General features: G+C 41.9%; 2 protein-coding genes across 5 annotated transcripts; both read right to left on the bottom strand.

The window, feature by feature from the left end:
- Positions 1-18: 18 nt before the first annotated feature.
- ak8 (adenylate kinase 8) lies at positions 19-5,188 on the bottom strand. Of its 2 annotated transcripts, none has more exons than XM_087791194.1 (15): positions 5,168-5,188; positions 3,978-4,074; positions 3,821-3,902; positions 3,703-3,752; positions 3,544-3,633; positions 3,421-3,468; positions 3,275-3,341; positions 2,498-2,569; positions 2,232-2,432; positions 1,996-2,118; positions 1,414-1,503; positions 1,211-1,352; positions 1,056-1,136; positions 867-996; positions 19-128 (listed from the first exon to the last, which is right to left on the bottom strand). In XM_087791194.1, the coding sequence occupies exons 2-15, from the start codon at positions 4,041-4,043 to the stop codon at positions 39-41; spliced, it is 1,332 nt and encodes a 443-aa protein (XP_087647320.1). In that variant the 5' UTR covers positions 4,044-4,074; positions 5,168-5,188; the 3' UTR covers positions 19-38. The 2 variants fall into 2 exon arrangements, with proteins under 2 accessions (XP_087647320.1, XP_087647310.1); XM_087791184.1 differs by lacking the exon at positions 5,168-5,188 and adding an exon at positions 4,911-5,042.
- A 150-nt stretch (positions 5,189-5,338) lies between these two features.
- tsc1a (TSC complex subunit 1a) lies at positions 5,339-13,334 on the bottom strand. Of its 3 annotated transcripts, none has more exons than XM_087797095.1 (20): positions 13,293-13,334; positions 12,445-12,553; positions 12,273-12,376; positions 10,681-10,833; positions 10,471-10,618; positions 10,250-10,404; positions 9,528-9,601; positions 9,332-9,456; positions 9,228-9,265; positions 8,912-9,005; positions 8,559-8,845; positions 8,004-8,104; positions 7,900-7,940; positions 7,672-7,838; positions 7,426-7,608; positions 6,705-6,815; positions 6,523-6,642; positions 5,948-6,135; positions 5,752-5,862; positions 5,339-5,690 (listed from the first exon to the last, which is right to left on the bottom strand). In XM_087797095.1, the coding sequence occupies exons 2-20, from the start codon at positions 12,548-12,550 to the stop codon at positions 5,393-5,395; spliced, it is 2,604 nt and encodes an 867-aa protein (XP_087653221.1). In that variant the 5' UTR covers positions 12,551-12,553; positions 13,293-13,334; the 3' UTR covers positions 5,339-5,392. The 3 variants fall into 3 exon arrangements, with proteins under 3 accessions (XP_087653221.1, XP_087653300.1, XP_087653381.1); XM_087797174.1 differs by lacking the exon at positions 13,293-13,334 and adding an exon at positions 13,231-13,252; XM_087797255.1 differs by lacking the exon at positions 13,293-13,334 and adding an exon at positions 13,001-13,201.
- Between the last annotated feature and the right edge of the window lie 1,114 nt (positions 13,335-14,448).

Raw genomic sequence — 14,448 nt, 5'->3', positions numbered from 1 at the left:
AACAGTGTTGTAAGTGACGTCACTTGAGAACTGCTGCGTCAGTTGGTGGTCAGTCGCTGCTCCAGAGTCTCCAACACAGACGCGGGATCCTGGTCAGCGTCGATGCGGATCATGTCTGGAAATGCAGACTATACACACAAACACACACTCATTAAAGCATTGAAGATTTTTTTTTAAATAGTTGAATTAAATAATTTGTACACTGATAGATTGAATTGTTGTTGTTTTTTTAATTGAGTAAAACGTGAGAAGAATATTAGAGTATTTTTTACAAAGAGTTTTTCATTCTAATTCCAAAAATTACTATTTCTAAATGTAATATTTTTTTAATTCGTAGCCTTTTAAATTCAACATGAGAATGTTGGTATAATATATTGTGCCACCAGCTCTTTACAAAAGTGTACAACTTCTACGTTCACGTGATTGTTCTTGGTTTCTAATTCAATAATACATTTTTATCATTTTTTAATTTGAGCTTGGTACTTTTTAGGTATTGATGTATTGAGGAGGGTCTGGTGGCAATATAATAACAAAATTCTACTTTGTATTTAAAAGACTAAGAGTTTAAAAATGTTTAATTTAGAAATTACATTTTTCAATCATTGGAATTAGAGTATCATATTCTATGTGTAACAAAAATATTTCATTAAAAAAAATGTTTTGAATTTAATTATAAAAAAACCCAACAAATTCAAACTTTCAATATAGAAAATAATTGATAAATTATAAATTAATTCAATGCTTAAAAAAACGTTCAATATTTAAAATGTTAAATTCAACATTTAAACAATAACAGTATGATATTATTATGATGATGATGGTAAAAATATACTTCCACATGTTTGTATGTGAGAGAGTGTGTGTACCTGCAGGTCAGCCATGTGCGTCTTAAACTGCTCTAGCAGGCGACTCACAGGCTGGACCTGATCTTCGGGTCGGATCTTCAGTCGGTTCTGGACTTCATCCGTGGGTGCAGGTCGGGTCACGGCATGGTACCTTCAACAGAAACCAATGTCATCCCTCACATCAGGCCTCTCGATGTCGTTGTGCCTCACATGTGTCCGGTGACTGGGTCCGTGGACCTCAGACTGACTCTCTCCAGACACATTTGGTCCTCCAGGTCCAAAAGAAAAACCCTGAAAGACCAAGTGGTTCTGGTCAGCTGTGATGGTACCAGAGCTGGAGTGTTAGAGGGGCGGATTCAAAGCACCTGTTGGGCCGGTGCGGACCCTCCTGCAGCCACCTCAGCTGCTCCAGATCTCGGGGAACACCGTGCAGGATCCAGCCTCGGCTGCTGCAGTCTGCTCTCCTCAGACGCTCCTCCAGGACCTGGAAAAGCAACAAACCTGGAACTACACCAGGCCCCGTGTTACTGACCCGGTTTACAATGATCACATGTGACTGCCTACACACCAGGCTGACCCTCGTCCACATACGCTCGGACCTGCAATCCCAGCGTCGACCCGCCCGCTGCCACCGACCTCAATAGTCGACCAGAACACACTAACAACAGGGAAACATGCCAACATTACTAAAAATATATTTCAATTTTATCATAGTTCTTGTTGTTTCAAGGTGTTATTGAAAAAAAAAATTGGATTTTCAATTACAACTCATATTTTTGTGTTGCGACAAGATAGCTGCGGTCATCACGTCCTCCACCGCTAAGAAACAATTAAATCCTGCGGGCTATGACTGAGGACGAGAGGATACAGTCAACTCCAGCAGCTTTTAAAGCTAATGCTTGGCCATATTTTGGTTTCAGAACAAATGAAAGCAGTGACAACTTCATCAATGTCATGTGGTCTGTAAATTATGCAACACCAGAGTCAAGTACTCGACAATACTACACATGTTCTACATGTTACTACTCACTTGTTACTACAGTATCACAATATAATGTATTATTGACCCTGTGTCGTGATTCGCCTGAGTCTTGTCAATACACACCCTTAATGTGTGTGTGTGTGTCTGTGTGTGTGTGTGTTTGTTTACCGTCCACCATCTTGTATTTATCTGACAACAGCTCCGCCTGAAGACTCTTCCCGGACCCTGGTGGACCCAACAGCAGAACTCTGGGGGTTCTGTTGCAATGAACAGTGCGGATGAAGGTGAGGGCTGTAACACACAAAGAAACACACACATCCTTATGGCTTTTGAATTTTGTCTTCATACTTGGGCTGAAGGTCAGTGACCCCAGACCAGGCCTGTGAGCAGGGTGGTCCTAATACCTTGGTGGTAAAGGTCCAAAGGTGGCACGTCAGCGTTGAAGGTCTTAACCACGTTTTGGTAGGTGGAGCTGAGTCCTGTGACATCACAGCGGTGTCGCCGCAGCTCAGATTCAAGTCTGGTCTCTGGTGGACCCGGCGCCGGAACCAGTCTCTGCACCACAGTGTCGTCTAGCGGTCGCACAAATGTCCGATGGTACACTTCTGTACACAGAGAATAGTTGTAGATCACCATAACTGTCATCATTACACATCAATCATCGTCTCACCTCCTGTCAAAGGATCCTTCATCCGACCACGAATCCTGACCACCAACACGTCAAGAGGAGCGTCCAGAAGCACTGACACACACATACACACACAAAATTAAGTTCTTTGTGTTGTTCTGATTTAAACTAGATATGTTTTTTTTATTTTTTATTAATCACTGATTAATTCACCAGAGCTCTTACACACACATAAACACATGTAAAAAAACACATGCATATACATAAACACACACATACATACATACAGTTCCTGAACACACATGCATAAAAACATACATAAACATATACACCAGACATATACACACACAGAAAAACATAAACACACACACACATAAACGCACAAACACACACAAATACATAAACACACCCACATATATGAAGACACAAACACAATATAAGTTTTATCTTGACCTTTAAAGTATATACTTTATTGAATATTGTTTCGATTATTTAATCACTTTGTGACCCTGGTCTGGAAAAGCGCTATACAAATAAAAAAGTACTTACTTACAATATACACAAACTAATAAACACAAAAAGACACAACAGGCACTAACACACGCACATACATTGACAGACACATACTTTAAAACACACAAACATGACACACACACACATACACAAATACACACATAAAAGCAGATACACTATAACATACACATAAACACACAATCTAAAACAACGGAGTCTCTTCAGTGGTTCAGGGCAGTTTAAAGAAAGTGAGGTTTTGTTGTCACATAAATTCAACACAGTAAACCTACAGACAAACATATTCACCAACATAATCCGGGAGAACGCCGCCCTGCTGGAGACTCAGCACATTGACGCCGTGAAGCACCCAACCCTGCGACACACACACGGAAGAAACTTTAACTTTAAGTGCTGGATATGAAGATGTTCCTGTGTCAGAGTGACCGTCTCACCTTGATGAGGCAGTCCTCCTGAAGTAGTCTGAGGCGTAGTAGAGCCGCCTGCACACACACACACACACACACACACACACAATGTTGGCAGCTGATCATATTCATGTGTGTTTTTGTGTTTACCTGCTCAGAAGAGGTTGACTCTGATTGGTCCACCTGTAAACTCTCCACGCTGACACGGACGGTTCCGAGCTCTGAACACAGCTTTTGGGCCTAAGAAGAAACACTGTCTCACTTATTCATGAACCCCTGTAGGTGGCGCTGTCCATGAACACAACTCACCAGTGTGCGTTTTCCAACGCCGGGAGGGCCAAAGATGACCACCCTGGGGGCTGCACACAGACACACACACACACACAGCTAATACACTTCAGCGCTCAGGTGTGATGACCTCGTGTACCATGTTGTTCCCGCCGCAGCAGAACCAGCAGGTGACTCACGGGGTCCTCGGGTCGGTCCCGCAGGAGGGTGGTCATCAGATTCTGACACACACAGTTTCAATAAGTTACACATCTTAGCTGCGGAGTCACACTGAAGGGGCGGAGTCAACACCTCACCTGCACCAGGTCACGTATTTTAAATCGGTCTGCATAGGTAGACAACTCCCGCACAGTCTCCTCCATCCCAGCAACACACCAACAACACTAAATGTAGCTGGGGAGGTAGGTAAGGTTGGAGTTAGCCAACACGAGCTAGCCGAAGCTGGTAAAGGAAGATCAAGTTCAAATGCTTAAAAGAGTTGTAAAATAAATTAAAAAATGCTAGCATTAGATTCTAACAATACCTGATGAGAAGCTAACATGACTCACCATTAGCTAACAAAATAGGTCTATCTGACACTAAAAAGACCTATACAATTGAAAAATATATATATTACCATGATGACGCTAACAAGAACCTATCATAAGATAACAAGTCAACCAGATGCTAATAAGACAATGACCTAAGATGAAAATCTAATAGATGCTAAAACAAGTTGTTAAATTGCAAAAACAAAAGCAAGTATTAGATGTGAACAAGACAACGATAAGCTAACAAGGCTACCAGATATAACAAACTCCTCAGTATCTAACGAAAGTATTACAAAGAGCTATTACATTGGGGGGAAAAAAGATAGCATTAGATGCTAACAAGAGGCAGTGAAAAGCGAACAAAAGAGTTATTAAATGAAAAAAAATAAAAGAAATAACTAGCATTAGTTGCTAACAAGACCCCATTATAATCTTAAAACACTACCAGATGCTAACAAGACCCATCAGCAGTAACAAAAAAGGAAAATCTATTCGATGCTAAAAAAACAAAAGCTACCATTAGATGCTAAAAATACCCAGTAAGAAGCTAACAAAACTACCAGATGTTACCAAGAACCAGGTGAAGCTTACAAAAAAGGAGTAGCTATAAAATGCTAAAAAGAGTTTTTGAATTAAAAAAACCCACAAAAGCAAGCATTAGATGACAACAAGACTGTATGATAAGCTAACAAGACTCACCAGAAGCTAACAAAAGAGGAAAAGGAATCTGGTACTAGAGAGCTTTATAGTATAAAAAGCTACCATTAGATGCTAACTAGACTCTGAGAATAAAATCTATTAGACGCTCAAATAAAAAGCTGTTAAATTGAAAAAAACAAAAGCTAGCATCAGATGTTAACATGATCCACTAGCAGATCACATGACTAATCAGATACTATCAAGACACATCAAAAGCGAACAAAATTGGACAAACTATCCTATAAAAACTAGCTCACAATGTTGCTGGTTTCTTCAGCGTCCTGGTGCTGCTGTGCATGTTGCCTAGCAACAGTAAACAGCAGAGTTGTGTTGATGTGTTTGAGTGTGTGTGTGTGTACTGTAGGTGTGTGGAGGACACTTCCCGACAAAAACATGTTTTAGTTGAAACAGCCAAGAGCTCAGACAGATGATCGATAGCTTCTGTAGAACTTTATTGACTCAAGTCGGGCACAGTTTAGGGGTCACATCTGGTCGTAGTCCATGAGGCTGAGCTGACGTCTCCTCCCGGGCGGTTTGGGCTCGGTGAGCGACCCGGCTTGACTCAGGTCCTCCTCCAGGTCCAGAGTTGAACTTCCTTCACTTAATCCGAACAGATGACGGGCTTGCTGCTCCAGGTAGGAGCCCACAGGTAGGGGGGAGTCGATGGGGGAGGGGGTGAAAGACTCCACCCCTCCGTTGAGAACGCCGACCGTGGCAGAAGACGGACGCCGCTTGTTGGTAACCCGAGTGACGGGTACGGCAGAACTTCCGCTTCTGGGCCTGAAGCATCGCAGAGACATGAGCACATGATTGACGGCAGACCAGGTGGGCGGAGCTCTACCTGCTGGTGGGAAGGTCCATGTGACTGTACACCTGCAACATCTCCGTTTGCAACGTCTGGACCACCCGACGGAGCGACACACAGGTGCTCTCACATGCCGACAACTCCGCCCTGACACACACACACACACACATAATTGCAGGTAATTAATAAGAGTGTGTGTTTGTGTGTGTGCATGCATGTGTGTCGTGGTCACCTCATCTGGGTCTTGGTATCTTCCAAGAGAGACTTCTGGTCCTGGATCAGTTCATCTTTGGTCTTAAGCTGGTTCTCCAGGTCAGCTGTTCTCTGATTGGCCGCCTCCAGCATCTGTCTGTTCTGTAGCTCCGCCTCCTTCAGAAGCTGCTGCTCTTTCCCCATGATGCATTGCAACATCGATGCCTCCTGTAGCACATTTGTTTTTCTTATTAATCAATCATAAAAAAAAAAACTGCAATAAAAAAGAAAAGTTGTGCTCTAAAAACTTTCAATAACAAAAATTCAATAACAACAAATATTATCTTTTAAAAAGTTGCTTCAAACATATAAAAGGTATTTGAACATTTTTTCTTAATTTAAAACATTTTCTTAGATTATTATTGAATATTAAAATTCAAAAGAGTTAAATAAAAAACAAATATTTCATAACTCTTTTGTAGTTTTTTTTTATGCAACTCTTTTCTATTTTCTATATTTATTTTGTGTATTTTCTGAGAAATGTTGAAAATATTTGTTTAGATTGAAGCATCTTTGTTTGTGTGCGTGCGTGTGTGCGTGCGTGTGTGTCCTCACAGAACACTGGTTCTGGAGCTGCGGTCCAATTCTTCTCAAGTTCTTGTTGGTCTCCTGCATCAGAAGGAGCTGCTGGTTCAGAAGAGTCACCTGCTGCTGCAGCTTCTCGCTGCTGCTCACCTGTCAGTGACATCACCAGTCATGACTGACACACTTTTGCTCACATCTCTGAGAAGCCTCACCTTGATTGACAGCTTGCTCAGCCTGTGCTCAGCGTTGCCGGCCCTGTGATTCGCCTCCTGGAGCTCCGCCTCCAGAAGCCCAACCTTATTTTCGTACTCCAGCAGACGGTCCTGTGTCGACCAATCACAGCAGATCGAGTGTTTGAACGTGGATGTTATGGAAGTGGATCAGTGCCATCAGAATATTTAATTTTATATATATATATATATATATATATATATTGAAAGGTTGATTTTTCTTTTTATTAATTGAATTTAAAAAAAATGGAATATTTTAATGAATACATTTTTTACCCATAAAGTTTGATATTATATTTCCAATAATTAAAAAATAAACTTTCCAATTCATTATTTTATTTAAAGCCTTTTTAAATGAAATATATATATATATATATATATATATATATATATATATATATATAACCAGGGAATTAGGAATTAAACTATAATACTAAATAATTATTTTAAATAAAAACTAAAATAAATCCCATCTTTCAGTATAAAAGTTTTATAAATGTTTTTAAAATCTTTAATGTTAAATTCAACCATTCAATATTCTGAAAGCACTGACATACTTCCATTAAGGGTCAGTAAAAAAGTTGCATTACAATAAATAAATCTATTCTTTAACGTATTTAAACATTTAAAAAGTTAAATTCAACCACTCAATATTCTTCACCGATACATTTCTACACCTGCAAGTGTGTGAGTGAATATACACCTGCAGTCGCTGCATGTTTGTCTGCTGCTCACGTTGTTGTTGCAGCAGCGTCTGCGTCTGCTCGTGCAGCTGCGACGTCTGCAGGTCCGTGTGTCTGCGCAGCTCTCGCGCTCTCCTCTGCTCCTCCTCCAGACTGCTCAGCAGAGTCTGGATCTCCTGGTTCTGGACACTCAACTGGGACCTCTGCGGCAGAAAAAGTTACACTCACATTCACCCACGCCTCCCCACCTGTTGGGCGAGCGTTACCGTGGCGACGGCCTGCTCCTCCAGCGCCGTGCTGTCCAGGACTCTGCGCAGCAGGCGGCGGTTGCGGGCGGCGTGCTGCTGACACTTGAAGCGCTCGAACTGCAGCTGAGCGTGCAGGAGCAGAAGCTGACTCCTGGTCGCCAGCAGCTCCCCCTCCTGGCTCTGTCCTGTTATTACAGCCGTGTCAGCGAGACTCCGGTTACCATGAGGACCCGCTCTTTGGCTCACCTCCGGCGAGAAGGTCCTGGCTCCGGCTCCTGGACGGCCACCTGCACAAGCCATCTTTGAACAAACCTGACAGCGACTCACACGCTTGCATTCAGACGCCTCACTCTCTCAGCTGCTGGTGCGCGTCGTCTCCTCGGATGATCAGCTGGTCCAGAACCTGAAGAGGAGAAACTCCCGGACGGACCTCCTGCACTCGGCCATGTTCCTGCAGGTGATGAGAGCTCAATGATTCATCAGGATATAATGGTTTAATTTAACATTTAAAACTTTTTAATTTACATATTGTTGGGTTTTTTTTAGCATTTATTTTAGTGTTATAATTGAATTAAATAAAGACAATAGTGACATGTAGATTTTTATTAAAAATAATTTAATTTAAATTATTTTTAAAATGACTATCAATTAAAAAATATTAAAATATCATTTTAATTGTTGGAAATAGAACATCAAGTTCTATCTGTAAAGAAAAATATACAAATATATTAAAATTATTGAATCAAATAATTAAATAAAATATATACATAAATACAATTATTATATTATTAAATTAAATGATTTAAAAACGTAATTAAATGCTTTAAAGAAAAATTAAAAAAAGTTTAAAAATGTTCAATATTGTGATGACACCGACATGCTTCCATGAGACCGAGTGAACTCACCGGTGTCTTCAGATGCGGGTTCAGACTACAGGTGTGGTTCCAGCCATACAAGGACGGGGGGGTCTCCACCTGGCTCGAGAGGCTGCCACTGGGGGTGGTACAGCCTCCAGGTGTGGAGGTCATCGGGTGACGGGTAGTGGGGTCGGCGAGTGGAGACGGGCTCCCCCCCTCGCTCGGCCCCTCCCTCTCTGGCACGGGTGATAAATGAGGAGGCAGCTCCGCGGGTTTGTCCTGTGGTGTCCGGCTCACTTCCTGTCTGTCCCAACTCACCTGGACCTCCTCAGTCACTAAGTGAGATTGTTGCTTAAAACCACCGTCTGTGTGTGACCATGTGTGTGTGTGTGTGACAGTACCCGACGCGTTGAGGACCCTGGAGGAGTTCAGAGGTGACTCAGGCGGGGGGGTCGAGAGACCACAATGAAGAGATGGACTCCATGTGACATCAACCTAGAGAGACACACACACACACACAGGAATAAAACACACATCTACATAAACTCATTCATTGTAATCAAGCCGAGTCAACACAACTCCACTGAAAAAGTCACGTGTGCTCAAGAAGGGTGGTGTTCAAAAATATTGAGTCAGTTACCGTGGCAACCCACCCAAAAACTTAAATTTAGTTTTATCATGTTCACGAGTCTGTAAAGGTCACATGACTGAACCCACCTGACACTTGCAGGAGTCTGTCAGTGACACAGAAGCACCTGTAACACACACACACAATGAATGGTTTTGACCTATTGACCTCTGCAGTGTAAGGACACCCTCACCTTCGTCACAGAGGTGCCGGTGTTGGGGCGGGGTCAGCTGCGGGTCTTCGCAGAAAGACTCCAGAGGGTCCAGGGACACCCGAGAACACTCCATGATGATGTCATGAGCCTCGGAACACCTCCACCTGACGGAACGGCGGGCGACACACGTCGGTCAAAGGGGATCATGGGGACGGATGGGGGGGAACACGCTCACCTGGACGGGTCCATCTCGGAGTCTTGACTCCCAGTGATCAGCTCCGGGTGGACTCGGACATGATCCAACATCGGCTGAAGACACAAGACTTGAATCAACTAGACGCGTGTAAACCTTTGATTATTAACATTTTCTGAAAACACCCGAATTAAAACAATATCTGTGAAGTAGTGAACATTTATTTTTGAACTAGATCAAATAAAAACTGTTATTCAACAACATTTAATTTAACTTGTACTTTGGGAAATTGTCCGTAGGTATGAGAGCGTGTGTGAATGGTTGTCTGTCTCTGTGTGCGACAGACTGGCGTCCTGTCCAGGGTGTCCCCTGCCTTTCACCCTATGATACTGGGATAAGCTCCAGTCTCCCCGCGACCCTGACCCCGGGGTTAAAGCGGTAGACAATGAATGTATGAATGAATGAATAATTAAACATGTGAACTTAACATGGCATATTAGGTTCTATCCTTCTCAACAACCCTCTCAGTACCGATGACCTGAACAGATTCCCTGATGCTTTGCCGCCCAGCCAACCAATCACATCTTTAAATCACTCTTGACATAGCAAGAAAGACGCATGAACAAGGTGTGCAAAACAAAAAAAGATGACAGAAGGTGAGCCGCTATAAAGTGTGTGTGATAGTGTGTATGATAGTGTGTGTGATAGTGTGTGTGATAGTGTGTATGATATTGTGTGTGATAGTGTGTGTGACAGTGTGTTACCTGCACCAGCAGCAGGAACGTCTCCTGGTTCTCCTTCATGCTGTAGTGAAGTCGCAGATAGGACAGGAAGCTGCAGGGGAACATTCCGTAGAGCAGCTGGAACAGGGAGTAGAGCGCCGCCTGCAGGTGGACCAGCTGGACCTCTGACGCCTGACCTGGAGAGCACACGGGTCAGAACAGGAGCTGGACCAGGCAGGGAGGAAGGGAGAGAGAGAACGGACCAGCTGGGTTCTTGAGGCTCCAGGCCGTCAGTCGTCCGAACACGTCGAACAAGTCGTAGACCATCTGCTTCCCGGCCTGAGGGATCATGGGTAACAGAGTGACCAGAACCAGAACTCCAGTGACCAGGACCAGCACATCACCGTCAGTCTACCACGACACACACACAGTTGTCAAACATGGCAACATCTCAGAGAGTGTGTAAGACAAACCTTCAGCAACCGAAGCAGCGTCTGCAGCAAAGCGCAGTGAGTCACATGATGAACCCACGGAGGCTGGCGGCTGATCACATGACCCAGCAGACTTATTCCCGCCAGTCGAGTTGACGCTTTGGATAGAACCTCGTTCAACTTCTCCAGTAGAACCTTGAGGTCCAAAACAGTAAAGTAAAGTGTTAATCGGGATACAGCCATCATTTGGCATCAACTTTCTTTTTTACAACTCAGAATTTAGACACCGTCAGAACAGTTTTCAACAACTTTTGTAAAAGTGTAAGTCACTTTATTATATTAGCGCTTGTTGTCATTCTTGTCTGGAGATTCATACTTTTTATGTTGGAATAAAAAATGAATAATTCAGGTGAAGAAAAAAAATTGTCACTTTCCTGTTTTCTTTGCAAAAACAAAACGAATGCTAGTTAGCAAGAAAGCTATTAATAGTTAGCGCCACAGCTAACACTTGTAAGTTGTTTAATTGAATAAGTGGTTGTTATTATTTTTGTTTCTTGTCTGTAGATTCATCATTGTTGCGTCAGAATAGTAAATGGATAATACCAGTTGGAAAAAAAAGTCGCTTTTCCGTTAACTTTTGCAACAACAAAACTATTGCTAGTTGCTAACCAACTAACCAAAGCTATTAATAGTTAGCGCCACAGCTAACACTTAAGGTGTGAATTGTTTAATTGAATGAGTTGTTGTTGTTGCTGTTGTTTTTGTTTCTTGTCTGCCGATTAATCATTGTTGTGTTAGAATAAAAGAGGAATAATTCAGGTTTAAATAAAAATCGTCACTTTCCTGTTTTCTTGGCAACAACTAAACTAATGCTAGTTAGCACCAAAGCTAACGCATGAGTATGTAAGTGTGTTTTACAGCAAATAGTCCACAACTTTTTATTGGGCCACAGACCAGTTTGATGTTGGCAATATTTCAACGGACCAACTTTCTGATAAAAACAGCAGAAAGCAAACATTACGTCTATAAAAAACTCCAATGCTGAATCAGCAAAAGCAAAAAGATAGTCCATATTGAGTTTGTGAGTTTGTAAGTAAGTAAGTAAGTAATTTTTATTTGTATAGCGCTTTTCCAGACCAGGGTCACAAAGCGCTTAAACAATCAAAACAATATTCAATAAAGTATATACTTTAAAGGTCAAGATAAAACTGATAACACAACAGGAGTTCCAGAAAATCAGGGAAAAGCCTGAACAAATAAGAATGTCTTAAGATGTTTCTTGAAGGAGTCAGTAGATCATCAAACACAGAGGGAGAGGAAGATCGTTCCAAAGTTTAGGAGCAACAGCCTGGAAGGATTTCTCTCCTCTGGTCCTGAACCGTGTGCGTGGTAGTCGATTCTGATCCACAGACCTTCTGTTGCTTTTCTCCACTTATTTTTTAATTTAATTTGACAAAATTAGCATATTTTCATCCAAAATATAACACCTTTCAGACAATAATAACCCACATAACAGAAACTATTTAACTTTATGTTCCTGTGCAACCTGATATACTGTATAAAATGCTCCACAGACCAGCTTGAAGGTCTGGTGACAACCATTTTAAAGTTCATGTATGTATATGGTGCGTCACCTTGTGCAGCGGCTCTCTGGTGGATGACAGCAGCAGCAGCACCTGAGGAGACCAGTTGTCCAGGTATCGCTCCACCAGGCTGCAGACGACCGCGCCTCCTCGCTCTGACATCACAAACGGTCGGTCACATGACTGGCGAAGCCGTGCGGACGATGAAAATAAAAAAACGTACCTGAGCTCAGTTGCTGATGGATGGACGCCTTCGCCTGCTCCACCTCCTGCAGCTCGGAGCTGTCAATCAAGAGGAGGAGCTCTCCCAGCGCCTGCTCCCGCGTCATGACCTGAGACATGAAAATGTATAAACAATGAGTTTTGTGTTTGGATTGCATAAGATTGTGCATTTTTTTTGTTTTTTCATTTCAAATGTAACATGCAATATTACTCTGAATACTTGCAGAAATAGTTAGTAAAATAAAAAAATAAAAATAATTTAAAAAAACACCAGAGACTGATGACACGTCTGCGTCCGCTATTGATTACGTCACTCAGTCTTCAATTCATCGGAACCTCCGATGAAGAATTGTCAGTCATTCTCTCACACACACACACACACACACACACAAGTGTGACCATCATTTTGTCGCGACACCGCTGTTGATGTTGTGTGACAGAATAATTTATCCAACACAATATTCGTCGTGACGATCTGAGGGAGAAATCACGTGGTCGCTCTCGTCAACACACACATGTGGTCCAGTCCACTAACACTCGGTTGACACTTGACTGACGTTTGTGTACAAACACTGTTGTCGATCACGTTCCAGCTCTGCCTCGTGCGACGTTAAGGGTCGCGGCGCTCGTGACGTGTTCCACTTCTGTTGCCAGTTGAAGACTCACAAACTTGTATCACACAATCGTGCGCGAACAAACTCCAGCACAACACTTCACACACACACAAACACACACACACACACGGAGCAGCAACAGTGAGTTCGCGAGACTCGCCGCGGAAAGTCACCTGACGTCGAAGCGTCAACGTTCGTCACTGTCGAGTTTGAAAAAGTGTCAGAAGTTTTTTACCTTCAAGACGAGTCCTCCATGTTATATTGCGCAGGCGCAAAGTCTACCAGCGTAACCTGACACCTGACGCTGTCCGTCAAAGTCGCGTTGCGTTCAAAGGAAAACGGGGAAATCTCTTTAAAACTTTTCGGTGACGAATAAATTGTTTGTTTTCTAAAAGTGCAAACAAGAACCATGAACCTTTCCCATATTATAACATCTGGACAGACTAAAAAAATAACTCGCAGAATTGATTGAAATATTTTAAGGTTTGTGAAGAGCAAGTGCAGCAGTGCATTTCTTTTCTGTTCAGAATCACCACAAACATGGAATATAATGCTATATAACACATAATAATCATTAAAATTAACTCCATAACTTAGAACTAACTAATAACAAAAATGAATCATATCACCACATGACATATCAGGACAATCATATCACGACATGACATATCAAGACAATCATATCACCACATGACATATCAGGACAATCATATCACCACATGACATATCAAGACAATCATATCACCACATGACATATCAATACAATCATATCACCACATGACATATCAAGACAATCATATCACCACATGACATATCAAGACAATCATATCACCATATGACATATCAAGACAATCATATCACCACATGACATATCAAGACAATCATATCACCATATGACATATCAAGACAATCATATCACCACATGACATATCAATACAATCATATCACCACATGACATATCAATACAATCATATCACCACATGACATATCAAGACAATCATATCACCACATGACATATCAAGACAATCATATCACCACATGACATATCAATACAATCATATCACCACATGACATATCAAGACAATCATATCACCACATGACATATCAAGACAATCATATCACCATATGACATATCAAGACAATCATATCACCACATGACATATCAATACAATCATATCACCACATGACATATCAAGACAATCATATCACCACATGACATATCAAGACAATCATATCACCACATGATATATCCAGACAATCATATCACCACATTACATATCAATACAATCATATCACCATATGACATATCAAGACAATCATATCACCACATGACATATCAAGACAATCATATCACCACATGACATATCAAGACAATCGTATCACCACATGAC

The sequence above is a fragment of the Callionymus lyra genome, chromosome 1, assembly GCF_982586985.1.
Source record: "Callionymus lyra chromosome 1, fCalLyr1.hap1.1, whole genome shotgun sequence".
Taxonomy (NCBI): domain Eukaryota; kingdom Metazoa; phylum Chordata; class Actinopteri; order Syngnathiformes; family Callionymidae; genus Callionymus; species Callionymus lyra.
This window is presented reverse-complemented; position numbering and strand designations above follow the sequence as displayed.

Coding starts and splice junctions, on each gene's coding strand:
- tsc1a (XM_087797095.1), bottom strand. CDS start 12,550: ATGACGCGGGAGCAGGCGCTGGGAGAGCTCCTCCTCTTGATTGACAGC. Junction 7,839..7,899: donor CCAGGACCTTCTCGCCGGAG/GTGAGCCAAAGA, acceptor CTGTAATAACAG/GACAGAGCCAGGAGGGGGAG. Junction 6,643..6,704: donor TGAGCAAGCTGTCAATCAAG/GTGAGGCTTCTC, acceptor TGTCACTGACAG/GTGAGCAGCAGCGAGAAGCT.
- ak8 (XM_087791194.1), bottom strand. CDS start 4,043: ATGGAGGAGACTGTGCGGGAGTTGTCTACCTATGCAGACCGATTTAAA. Junction 3,903..3,977: donor AAATACGTGACCTGGTGCAG/GTGAGGTGTTGA, acceptor TGTGTGTGTCAG/AATCTGATGACCACCCTCCT. Junction 2,119..2,231: donor TTTGGACCTTTACCACCAAG/GTATTAGGACCA, acceptor TGTGTGTTACAG/CCCTCACCTTCATCCGCACT.